This window comes from Crassostrea angulata, chromosome 3 (genome assembly GCF_025612915.1).
Source record: "Crassostrea angulata isolate pt1a10 chromosome 3, ASM2561291v2, whole genome shotgun sequence".
In the NCBI taxonomy this organism is placed as follows: Eukaryota; Metazoa; Mollusca; class Bivalvia; order Ostreida; family Ostreidae; genus Magallana; species Magallana angulata.
Window position 1 is genome coordinate 9880637 of NC_069113.1, and position 14364 is coordinate 9895000.

Here is a 14364-nt window from a genome sequence, read left to right on the forward strand (position 1 = left end):
AAATATTTCTCATATCTACCATAGTTATAAAATTGAATTAAATATAAACAGTATCTTCGTTAACGACATGTTCGAAAACGTCCTAACCTATTGCCTCAGCAAAAGTTTTTTTTATTAATGTTAAATTGTTTTTTCTATAAGACTTAAGATTTGTACTTTAATCGAGTCATGTCATCATATTAATGATATTTTTCTTACAAAAATACAGCATTTATTTGAAAACAGCTGTAACGTAGCTCAAATGCTACATATTCCACGAACTGAATAGTTCTATACTATAATTGACAATTAAAATGATTTTGTGCAGTAGCACAACCACCAACAATTGCAGTTGTCCAGTTTTCAGTTATATAAAAATCAATTCATTATTTATTCAGACACTACATTGACTTCCTTTATGACCTGTATAACATGATGAAGTGTTAAAACCTTTACTGCAAGTCAATGTACACGTAGCTTCTCAGTAAATATTGAATTGATTTTTATACAACTGTGAAATGGATGGAAGATTCATTAAAATAATTACAATTTTTTAAGGTAAAAGTAACTGGAAGAAGGGGAAGCGGCTTTACATCGGATATCGCTTTAGATGACTTAAAACTTTTCCATTGCCGTAAGTATCATTAATTTTATTATCATAATATCATCTAAAACAAAATGAATAACGCAATAAAGTCAAATCTTTTAATTGTTTTAGTAAAGCTATCCATATTTTTTCGCTTTCCACACTTCAAATTTTTTGTATACATGTATTATCATTTTTAGAAGGTGGGTATAATTTCGAAATTAAAAAAATACCTTGGTAAGGATGAACAACTTTTTGACGGATTTTTCAATAAACATTCAAAGGTCATAAGCATGAAAAGTAGATCTTTGACCATGTTATTTAAACGTGAAAATAGCACTACGATAGTAGTGTTACAATGTACAATGGGTAGTTAGTGTTCCTAATAGGTGAATTTTTGCGCCTCTGGGTAAACGTAATCTTTAATATCTTTTTTCCAACAGATATTTTGTATTCATACATATAAAACGACGTTATCAGCAATAAAGACTAGACTTTTGATTTAACAAAATTTAATAATTACAATCCTTAAATACTGTATAAGACATCACACACACAAAAATGTTTATCCTTATACATGTATAACCTTTCCGGGAAAAAAATATCATTGCCACCCACATTAATTTTGTAATTAGGGAAGTATTTAACTAATTTCTTGATGGTTGGCTCTAGTGCTGTAACCTAAAGAAAATCAAAGTACTGAAGTACTGAAAGCCGGGCTCTTTTGGTGTGTCTTTATGCATATTGTGTAGTAAAGACTGAAAATCTCTCTCTCTCTCTCTCTCTCTCTCTCTCTCTCTCTCTCTCTCTCTCTCTCTCTCTCTCTCTCTCTCTCTCTCTCATGCTTTTAATGTCGGCAAAGAGAGCGACCAAATTTTGTAAGCGGCTATAAACAAAAAATATGTCTGTCCAGTAGAAGTTAAAAAGTTCAACAGTTGCTGCCTTGAATTTTGCAACAAGCATTATATATTCAATCCCCATTTCTTCATCGCGCAGCAAAGTAGTTCATGGAAATTCATGCGCATTGTATGTGTCCAAAATGCATACTAATGTTTTAAAGATACGTTATTAATAAGAAAACTAAAAAAGATAGACAATTCATTCGAAATTAAAAAAAAAAGAAACAAAATGCCAACACTTTTGACAAAACGTGGCTCTTTGTGTAACTATTTGGTATAGCGGAAGCTTTACCTTGACGCTGTTTGGTTTTTTGTTTACTTGTGCTATTTATAGTAACATTGGCGATTTGCCTGCCTATAGCCAGGACTCTGCTTTCAGCAGAGCCCGGCTAAAAATAAGAATCACAATTTCTGTTTTGTAGTAGGTTTGGGCGTAAAGTTGCATATTACTTTTTATACAGTAATGCCAGATCACGTTGCCTTCCACGCTGTCGCCTACAGTCCTACAAATAACGCTGTGGTTATTTTTGACCACGTGATTACAAACGTCGGCGGGGGATACGACAACACCACAGGGGTGTTCACTGTACCCACCCCCGGGCTGTATGTATTTTCCTGGACCGTAGAGACGTACGGCCAAAGAACAGAAGCCGTGCTTCTTGTGAATGGCGTACAACAAGCATTGTCAAGGGCCGACGAAGCGCCCTCATATTACGACACGACAACGTCTTTTGCTGTTCTCAACCTCACTTTGAACGATGAAGTTAATATCAATGTCACAATGGGAAGCGCACAAGCAATGCATACTATGATCTCAGGCTGGAGGATCAACAAAACTGGTTTGAATTTCAGCTTTTAAATCAAATAATCTAATCTATTAATTTGATATGGTTACAGTTTATTATAAAATATGACAATAACAAAATCAACCAACTCAAAAATCCTTATAGCGAAATACAAATTCAAAGCAGAGGAACACGGACCTCTAAAAAGATAGAGGTAGGATCAGGTGCCTAAGAGGAGTAAGCATCCCCTGTTGGCCGGTCACATCGGTCGTGTGCTCCTTGTCACAATTTGGCATATCATGATCTTATTAGATATTGAGATTAATCTATTGAAAATATTTTTTATAAATCAAAAATATTGAAAATATTTCGTGGTTTACATTTGGCAATCTTATGAACTACAAGAAGTATAAAATCAGACTCTTTCTTTACACAGACAAAACAGCTCCCCCCCCCCCTTTCACTCACATTTTCTGTTAATGTCACAGTCTTTAACAACGACAAGGCTAAGTGAAAAATATGGATGTTCAAAGCTAGAAATTTGTAAAGTTTCAATTTAAAGACCAAAACTGTTTGAAATTGACATATGATATGATACATGACATATACATATTTAATGCATACATTTATCTCGTATAGTTTAGATTTTGATACACTCTCTATTTTAAGATGATACGGCGTTTTTTGCGTCCCTATCACGAAAAGTTACTGGCAGTACCATAGTCTTTGACAACGAAACCTTAGACACACACAGCGCATATTCCACCTCCACCGGAAGATTCGTGGCGCCTCGTTCTGGTCTTTACGTTTTCATGATGTCGGCTACAGCTAATGGATCTCCGAATTTCTACACTAAGTTTGTCTTCAGCAATGGCAACTCTCAACCAAAAGTATGGGTTGACTCTGACAGTAGTAGCCTGTATGACAGTAGTAGTTACATGAGTTTTGGGTGGTTGTATGCTGGCGATTATGTGTACGTGGATGCTAAAACAATGACCACTAATTCTATGTTTGCGGGCTGGCAGCTGGTTAATTCAAGTGGTAGGTAAAGTTTTATATCTGGGATGGTTTATATGAAGATATAAAGGCTTAGCAACATTTACATTATATAAATAGTGCTTGTTTGGGAGGGTAACAGTTGAAATTGACACCCCGAGAAAACCATTTTCAAATTTAACTGTGGCTCTCCCAAACATGCACTATTCATTTTATTATACTGAATGTCTAAATTAAAAAAATATGTTACTGCTTGACGTGAATTTTATTTCGAACCGTACGCTTATGTAACAATTCGTTGTGTTACCCGTTGCCAAGTGTATTGATAACGCTGAGGGTAATAGAACGGATTATAATCTGCGTCTAAACCATTCAGATTTCAGTATTTAAGGAATCCGATCCATATTAGGACCTAATTATTCTAACCTTGAATATCAATCATGTATTAAATTATTATATTAATTCAAAGCATTTTAGAATAGGAAAAATTAATCAAGAGAAATTTTCAAAAATATCATTAACTAAGCAGTAATAATTAAACGAAGATTGCATTAAGGTCTATAAGGACAAGCACATTTTTTAAAATAAAAAAGTAAATACTAAGAGTATCAATAAATGCTCTGGTGGAAAGATGCATTTAATCATTAGGAATAGGAGTCAGAGCTATTTAAAACAAATTTTATACCGTATAGATTTTTACGAATTAAATTTTATAGAATAAAAGCAAAGGGGGCAACTCCTCGATAACAGGAAAAGGTCAATTATTCGGACACATTCCACTCTAACATACTGATACTTAAACATGAAAAGTATCAGGGTTGGGGTCAATTACTTTGAAATGTAATTATTACTTTCAAATACCTCAATAATTTTGTCAATTACTTGCAATTACAATTACATTGATTTTTTCAAATGTGATTAATTACTTTCAATTACTTTGACAAATGTAATTAAATACATTTCAATTACTTTTAATATCTTAAGAATATATACATTCATGGTAAAGTCTTGAAAGGTTTGCGTTCATTTTAATCATTATTTAAAGATTTTGCTTTAAAATAATATAAAACCATTACAATGGGTACTAAATTCAATGTCATTGGGTTCATACTAGTAATTGGTTCTGAACAAGAATTTTCATACTAAACTTTTAGTCCATACTACATTTGTTCTTTGGTATGAGAGGGCTTCAGGCCTGAACAAATTAGACCTTTTCTAGAGCACCCCTGCGAATGTTATTGTTATTCAAATTTTAGACCACGTGGTTTTATTTGACCATTTCAGTTTCGCAGTAAAAATCGTACCTCGTGTATAAAGTCTATTTCACAGTTCATGTATCTAGGTTCTTAATATAGTAGTCAAATATAAAATCTAGAGGTTTATTGATTTTAAACTTTATATTCATTAATTGGTGAATAAAATGTGTTCTAGAAAGAAATGTGACCATACAAAAATTAGTTTTTGTCTGCTGTTGCAACAACTAACATGCTTAAAAGAGATCCCTCCTGAGGATTAATTTTCGATCCGCGCCGGACCTAGTAATAACATCAATAGTGAAACAGACTATACCATTTTATGCAGTACCTTGAAAATGGCTCGATATACTAAGTTTTAATGCAAAACAGACACCCATTATTTTTTTAAAACATGGTATTGCACACCACAAGCATCAAACATGGCTATGAATTTATTAAGCAACCCAATGGTTATATTTTCAACCACTCTACACGTGTTTGCACACGAACGATAACTCTGTTCTGAATATTATCGTTTAATATAAATAACTGCTAGATGGTAAAATAAGACATACATCTTGAAAGCTTTTCCCGTTTTAACATAAATCACATTAGAATATGATATGAAAAACGACCAGTACTTACGTATTTTGAGAATATTATCCGATCACTTATACTTCCGCTCGAAATTTCACAGGAAGTGAACAAATATTGGTGAAGTCTCGTGAACTTTCATTCGAGCACCTCTGGATTTATTACTTACTTAGCAACGATAAAGAAAACATTCCGAACACATTCGCAGGGGTGTAGAGTGTCATGTTGTATAATTACATCAAACATAATAAGACACTTAATTAGAGTATAAACACAAGTCCATTTAAAATATCCATTTAAAACAGGTATGCAACTTAAACATAATTATTAAATTTAATTTAATTAAATAAATAAAATTTAAATCATAAAAAAACTGTATGTCATTCTCCTGTTAACCTTATATCTCGTACATGCATATATTTGTACTGATAAAATGTACTGCTTAAAGCTAAAAGTAAATGAAGAACTGAACTGAATATGACTCATTTTTAAACTTTTAACTTGAAAAAAGTAATTGAAATGTAATTGAAAAGTAATTGAAAATACATGATAATTTTGGAATGTATTTAAATACATTCAATTACTTGTAATTAAAGGGAGACTCAATTACAAATAACTTCCAAATACTTTGAAAAATGTAATTAATTACACTCAATTACAAATACTTCTTTCAATTACCCCATCCCTGAAAAGTATGTCCAAGTATACTGAGTATTATGCCTTATACATATTTGTCATGCATCCCAATTCATTGAACATGGAATATTATGGATCGGATACCTTAACATGAACGTATGATAACAACATTTAATATTAAATAAACATGAAATTTTAAATAATCTACTGATTTGAATTCATGTAAATAATTATTAAACACGATTTGTGTTCCTTAAAAGAAACTTTATATGTGATATTTATCTATTTATTTTTGCAGCAATTCAATCAAATCACCCAGTATTTCTAGCTCACCTGTCCTCAAGCTCTTCGAAAACACCTGTTATATTTGATAAAACTTATTCTAACTCCCACCGTGGTTACTCGGGTAGCACTGGTATTTTTACGGCAGATCGAGACGGAATTTACATATTTCTTTACAACATAGAGGCTAATCGGGGACTTGTTCGGACTAATTTGAGAGTCAATGGAGTAAAAACGTATGAGACGAGATCCGATGGACGCCATTCTATTTTTGACGACACTTCCGCAGTGGCTGTTTTAGAGTTATCCGTTAATGATGAAGTCTCAATTGGAGTTGAAAATGGATCAGCGGATAGCCCGGCGTCTCTTTTCTTTGGCGTTCTGCTGATCGAAACGTAAAAATTGCTTATCAATGTTTCAAATATATATTAAAATTACCGTGGAGTGAGCCTCTTGTCCTGCATCAGTAAACTTTACAGTTCTTTTATAAACAAAAGAATCGTGTGTTATTTAGAGTCGAACGACGTATTAGCAGAAGAACAGAACGGTTTCAGAAAAGATAGGTCATGCGAGGATCACTTATTTACTTTGAATAGCTTAATACTTAACGATTCAAACTTTTATGTCGCATTTATTGATCTACAAAAATGTTTCGACTTTGTCGACAGGGATATGATGTTATATAAATTGTTAATCAATAACATAGATGGTAAAGTGTATAATTCGATAAAAAATATTTATCAGAGCTCAGAATCATGTATACGAATTAATGGTGTCCTCACAAATTGGTTTGATTGTAAAACTGGTGTAAAACAAGGTGATAATTATCTCCAACCTTATTTTCAATTTTTATCAATGACCTTGCTCAGGAAATTAATAATCTAGATGTAGGAATAGATCGATATAGAAATCGTAAATTATCCATGTTATTATACGCAGACGATATTGCTTTGATAGCCAAATCTACAGAAGATTTACAATGTATGTTAAATAAATTACATGAGTGGAGTAGACGTTGGAGAGTACTTATAAACACCAACAAGTCAAAATGTATGCATTTTAGAAAAAGTAGGGCAAGAGCGACGAATTTTGAATTTACTATTGGGTCTAATAAACTAGAAACAGTTGATAATTATAAGTATCTGGGAATAACATTTACTTACTCGGAAAACTTTATAGAAAATGGAGAAAGGCTAGCTAAAGCAGGGGGACGTGCTCTTGGGAAGATGATTTCCTCAATACATAATAATAAAGACTTTAGGTTAAACTCATACGAGAAATTATTCTACTCTTGTGTCATTCCAGTTTTGGACTATTCATCCAGTGTCTGGGGGTTCAAAAATTTCAATCGATAGATAATATTCAAAATAGAGCTATTCGTTATTTTCTTGGAGTTCATCGTTTTTGCGCCAACTTTGTCAATTTATGGAGACACTGGATGGGTACCTAGTCAATAGACGTTGGATTAATGTAATTAGATATTGGAATAGAGTTTTATCCTTTGACAATGAACGGATCACAAGAAATGTATTTGAAATTGATTACAACAGATGTAGGAATAATTGATGTAGTGATTTAAGGTCAGATGACACGTTCCTCGAGAATCTTTTTTCTATCTCCTCCTAATAAAGAGTTCCAATAAAAAATATTAATTTTATAATTACTTTAAAAATGTTCAAAATTTACTTGGATTTGGTGACTTGTCTAGATGGTCGAGTGGTTAGAACCGTGGCCGCACATATCCAGAAGCGTATAGGTTCAAGAGGTCGTGAGTTCAAAACCTCGCCCCGGCGGAGATATAATTCTTATATAGTGAAATTCGCTGTGCTGTACATGTATTTCTTTTTATATCAGCAATTCAAGTGTATTTTCAAGAAGATTATATAGGAAATTGCATACTCAAGTATTTTGCAGAAATGCCTGGTAAGGTACCCTAATTTTTTGCAAGAAACCTTGTCAAAGTAGTAGTAAACCATTAACAAATTCCTGGAAAAAGTTATCTAAAATTGAGGAACGTGTCGTCTGACCTTAAAAGAAATTTTTCACTGTTTAGATTTAGATTACTACTTTGACTCTAGAATGATAGTAGACACAAATTTAGTTCAATCAAAAATACACTTCTTCTATTCAAATTTCTGGAACAGCGAGATGAGCAATATTCCAAAACTACGTACTTACGCACTTTTTAAAACAGTTTTTGGTAGAGAAAATAATGTAGTTTTAGATATGCCTCAACAATTGCGTTCAATTCTGGCTCAGTTTGGATGTGGGATTTTACCATTGAAAATTGAGACGGGTAGATACCATGGTGAACCTGTTGAAGAGCGAATTTGTACTTTTTGTTGTAAAAATAGTATAGAAAACGAAATTCACTTTTTATTACATTGTCCTTTATATAACGACTATAGAAGAATCCTTTTCGAAAATACTGGGTTTAATCAATTAATATATTTGTCAGATACAGATGCATTAATTGTTCTTATTTCAAATTATCCTCGGCAGGTTGCCAAATACTTGTATCATTCTTTTACACGTAGACAATCTTTATTGTTCAGAAAATAAACAAACACTGTATTATATAAACTATGCAAACTCAAGGTTCTGAAGAAATTTTTATACTCATACATGTATATTTTCAATCATATCTTTGTTTACCGCTTGATGCTGTGTTATTTTCTTTTCTTTTTTTATGTATTATGTGTTCATAGTGGCATATAGGCCAGACGGGCCGGGTGTTTAATCTATGCTGACTGTTGTTAATATTACACTTGGAAATGTATACACATGTCACTATAAATAAATATATTACTTACTTACTTATATAATTGAAAAAAGAAATTGTGGTTTACTTCTTTTAGTCAGGTTGATTCCGGAATAAACTTCAATTCAATTCAATTCAATTTATTATCCTTGAGCTTTACAACTCATCGGAATACAAATTATAATACATATAAAATTATATACAAATGTGCAATGTGCAGTAAGTGAGTGGACATATTAAGACAATATAATCATGTACATATCAACATAAATGTATAAGTAGCTTAAACTGTAGTATTATTACAATTCTGCGCTCTCATTTTGGAAGCGCTAGATAAATATTTTCCTAAATTATTGAGTTCCTTTGTATTGTTAACACTTAAAAGTTTAGCTAGCTTAAAAACATTTGGTTTTTTGTAATAAAAACTCTTTATATATTTCTTTCGTAATTCAGTGTAAAAAGGACATATGAGTATAAAGTGGAACTCATCTTCTAAATCTTTTTTATTACAATGATTGCAAAATCTTTCATTTCTTGGCACCTTGTTGTGTCGACCTTTTTCAATATTTAAAGAGTGTGATGAAGTTCGAAAAATACTTATAAATTTTTTTGAAGTATAATTAATCGGTCTCCTAAGATAAGTTTGCAAACAAAAATTATCCACAAGGTGTTGATATAACCTACTCTTCGGAGATGTCGAAAAAGATGACATTCAACTTTTTTTTATAAATATCTAATATTCTACACTCAATTATCTTGTAGGTTTTACATTGATTTGAACAAGTTTCGTCAAACAAATATTTTAGACCTATGCTAGATAACTCGCTTTGTATGGAAACCATCCAGTTATCGTTATTGACAAGCATGCTTTCGTATGCCTCCTTCAAGATAATGTTATTTGTATTTTTAATTTTTAACCAGTATTTGAAAATTCGTAGTTTTCTTCTAATATACAAAGGAAATCTACCCAGTTCATAATACACTAAATTATTTGTAGTTTGTTTGTTGACCCCAAGAATTCCCTTACAAAAATTGAGATGTACCTTTTCTATATCGGGAGCTTTGTGGAAACCCCAAATTTCACAGGCATATGAAAGAATACTATGTACATACGTATCAAATACAGAACATTGAGTTTCAATATTTAAAGAATAATTTTTCATAGTGTTTGATATTGCAAAAAGTGCTTTCCGTCCTTGATCTGCTACATATTTTTTTGTTTGTAAAAATTTTCCATTGAAGTTAAATAACATACCAAGATACTTAAAAGTATTCACAACTTCTAGTTTTTGTTCATTGTATGGCCAGCTTTCAAGGTCTGATATTTTCCCACCATTTCTAAAAATGACAACCTTGGTTTTAGACACATTTACATTCAGATCCCATTCTATAGTATATTCTTTAAGTGTATTTAACATACTCTGTAACCCAGCAGGGGTTTTAGCAATCAATACCATGTCATCTGCAAACATTAGCAGGAAAATATTAATCATTTGTAGTTCAATGGATGGACAATTGTTTTTTTATAAAGTTTATCTCAAAATCGTTAACATAAAAAGCAAAAAGTAGGGTGATAACACTTCACCTTGCATAAGACCCATGTCATTACTAAAGTAATCACTTAAAACACCACCATATTTGACACATGACTTCACATTATTATACAGTGATTGTATAACTTGTAATAATTTCCCTCGTATACCAACTTTATATATTTTATCCTATAACTTGCATCTGTTAATAGAGTCAAATGCCTTTTGAAAATCCACAAAACAACAGTATAGACGTTTTTTGTTACATAGAATTTTGTTAATAAGTGATTGTCAAACAAATATAGCATCTACTGTACTAAGCCCTGGTCGAAACCCAAACTGAGCATCAGTCAAAATATCGTATTTATTATCCCATTCTAGGATTCTATTATTTAAAACACTTGTAAATAGTTTTCCAAAACAACTGGCAATAGAGATACCCCTGTAGTTGTTTACATCATCAATGTCACCTTTTTTGTGTACTGGTACAATACAACTTTTTGTCCACAGATCAGGGAATAAACCTGACATTAGTATTTTGTTAAAAAGTTTATGTAACACAGGCATCAAAATATCATTACATCTTATAAATAACTCATTTACAATGTAGTCCTCACTACAACTTTTGTTACATTTTAGTTTTTTAATAGCCTTACTAATTTCATCATAGGTAATTTCTTTATCTAACTCTTCATATACGGCATAATTCACAAATTCACAAGTACTTTCTGTGTGGTCAACGCTGTTACCTTCAATAAGTCTTTTAAAATATGCTTGGAAGTCGTCATTCGTTAGGCTACATTTTCCAGACTTGCTTTTGCCCTTAGAGAATAAACTGTAAAAGTGTTTTGGGTTGTGTTTTCTCAAAAAATCAAACATGTCCCCCTCATATCGTTTGTATTTATATTTTGATTTTTTCATGTATTTTTGGTATTTTTTCTTGGCGACTAAAAGTGTTTCTTGGTTTTCATATGAGTTTTCATTATTGTATGTATGGAGTAGCCCTTTGTATTCTTTCAATAGTTTTTTACAAGTTTCGTCAAACCAGGGTTTGTCCTGTTTCATATTCCCACATGCGTTATTTTTATGTATGGTATGTTGTTGTGCTTTAGATACTTTAACATCCATGTAAGGTAAGACACAGTCATTCAATATACTGCAAATATTGTTGATACAAGTATTGAGATCTGAAGAATTTTTGAAATCAATATCTAATTCACCGAGTAGGAAATTTTGGTTTCGTGTAATTTCTTCAAGATAAATTCTGCATTGTCATCGATCCACTTTACTGATTTGCTGTTAGTTCTACCCTAAGATACACTCGTTCTATGCAGTTGTGTTTCTAGGCAAATACTATTGATGGTAAAAATAATTGGTGAATGGTCAGAAAAAATATTAAATATGCCAGTAGAAAATTGGCCTATACTAAAAAACAATGAACTTTCCGTCAACAGATAATCAATAACACTATTTCCTCTAGAACAGAAAAAAGTATAGTCACCAGGTACATCCCCAGAATGTCTACCATTAACAATTCGTAGACCTGATGACTTACATAATTCTAATAATTTTCTACCATAATTATTGATGTGTTTATCTTGGTTTTTTCTTTCACAAAGAACTTCGGTGTCTTCATATAGAAATGGTAGATTTCCATCATATACAACATATTTCAAAAAATCATCAGTTATGTAATCGTTTCTGACACTCGTTCTTGCATTTAAATCTCCTGTAACATATACAGAACCCATATTTTTATATTTACTTATTGACTCCTCTAAAAATTGGAATATACAGGTATCAATATTAAAATGTTCATAAAAAACACTGTTTTCAGGAGGTAAATAACACATAGCAATGTAGATATTTTTGTTTACAGCATTTGTTAAAATTTTACACCATATTATGCTGTCGTATATATTTTCAACAATACTAATATATGGAGATAGGTGTGGTTTACAATAGATAACTATACCCCCACCTTTAATTGATTTTCTTGGAAAAATACACTTTTCATAGCCATCTATGTCTACAACATCTCCAGGATCAAGCCAGTATTCACTAAGGAAAATTATGTCGTATCCATTTATAATTGAATGGAATTCGGGAAAGTTTATTTTATCATGCACGAAGCGACCGACAGATATTCCAAGATATCAACGACTTCATATACTCGGTTTGCCAATGTTGATTATTACATAGTAGATCATTAAATATCATTAAATACTGTAACCTGCAGAAATCATGTAATAAAGAAATCTACGGCACAAGCGAATGAAACAATTACAAATGATTTTCTATTGAAAGAGGTGTACAGCGCATAAAGCAAATAAAATTGCTTTATTCATTTTGTACGATGCTGGACAAGAAAATGTAACACCTTTCCGTTGTGACAACGTTTTGTCTATTATAAAAAAAAATCATGTAACTTATTCAAATGTGCATTACTATTTCCTTAATCAATTATAAAATAAACTTCAAATTTATAAAATATTTGATCTGGAAAAAAAACATTTTTTGTACACAGAATAGAACTTATTTTAAAATTGGAGCCTCATGGGGCATGACATGTAGCAATCATGATTACATATAAACAGAATAAATACGCATACAGTAGGACAGGGTTTGTATAGTAACACAATACAACTTTATTATGCACAAATTTATACTCAACTGATGGTTCAAAGAAAATTGTGCAGGCACATCTATATTTATTTTTCAATATAATGGTGATTAAAAAGGTTAAAAATCAAATTCTACGGAATATTAAACGACGACGGTTTTCAAGGAAATCCGAAAACTCTTACAGTTCCGAACACATATAAAAAGGATTAGAAACAAATGACTTTTGTAAATTCGAAAACAAAAATCTATAGCTGCTTTATAATAAATAAGACCCATATTTCTTATTTGAATTTTGATAAAACTCTTTGATTTAGATACATGTATATGATATATACTTGGGCCGATACCAAGCGCTTGGGCTGATACCAGAGCTGAGATCAAAACAACAGTGTGATATTCATTATATATACATACATGTACAAAGAAAAATATCTATAAATAACAAGAGGCGGTGCTAAAAGACATCATTTGGTCTACATTTACTTACAGCAATATTTAATTGTCACGTATTTGTTGATATTCAATAAAATGATAATGGAAGCCATATTCTATTAAAGATATAAAAATATTAAAATTTAAGTGACTGTATGCATCGAGAAAGATAAGACATACATGTGCATGGACAATCAGCAAAGGGTAACGAGAGTTGTTGCAAGAGGACACATCAAATCCACTCTACTTAGTGCAGTTAATACATAAACAACACATATGTATGTTCACAATCCTAATAGAAAATCTCAAAAAATCTTAAAGAAAAATTGAAAAAGCTAGAAATTCTTTAACTCTTTCAAAATAAAAATTTATCTTATCCCAGCCCCAGCCCCAGCCCCCCCCCCCCCCCTTTCGACGCTGTCATTTCGTTCTGCTCCAGGGACAACAATGTGAAGTCAATATTCAAAGGACAACTACTCTAAGTTCAAAGAATTTTTATGGTGGCACATTTCTGCTCTTACATGCAATTTATTTATGTCAACATACAAGAAGATTATACGAAAGAAAATTATCTCGTTATTACGAGTTAGTTATCTCGTTATTACGAGAAAAGATCTCGTAATTACGAGAAAAGATCTCGTTATTGAGATAATTTTCTCGTTATTACGGGAAAAGATCTCGTTATTACGAGATAATTTTCTCGTTATTACGAGTTAATTTTCTCGTTATTACGAGAAAAGATCTCGTTATTACGAGAAAAGATCTATATAAAATGGTGCGTTTCTGAAAAAGAATTCGACTGGATCACACTTTAAGTCTATCTTTTTCATTCCAGAAACGTTGATTCAATTTTGATCAATATTTAAAAATAACAACGGCCATTATTCATTAATTTCTACATATCAAAATGATTGGATTTGACATTTTATCTGGTTTTTATAAAAGGAAAGAACCTTATGTAATTTTTCTATTCAACTTATATATATTATAATCCCACTCCGAAGTAAATACCAGGTAGTCCT

General features: G+C 31.6%; 1 protein-coding gene across 1 annotated transcript in view; it reads left to right on the forward strand.

The window, feature by feature from the left end:
• Positions 1-7571, forward strand: part of LOC128175631 (uncharacterized) — a 62110-nt gene extending 54539 nt beyond the window's left edge. The window contains exons 12-15 of the mRNA XM_052841403.1: positions 538-613; positions 1926-2303; positions 2919-3290; positions 6009-7571. Of these exons, the coding sequence (XP_052697363.1) occupies positions 538-613; positions 1926-2303; positions 2919-3290; positions 6009-6391 (1209 nt within the window). The 3' untranslated portion in view covers positions 6392-7571. The remainder of the gene's footprint in view (positions 1-537; positions 614-1925; positions 2304-2918; positions 3291-6008) is intronic.
• The last annotated feature ends 6793 nt before the right edge of the window (positions 7572-14364 follow it).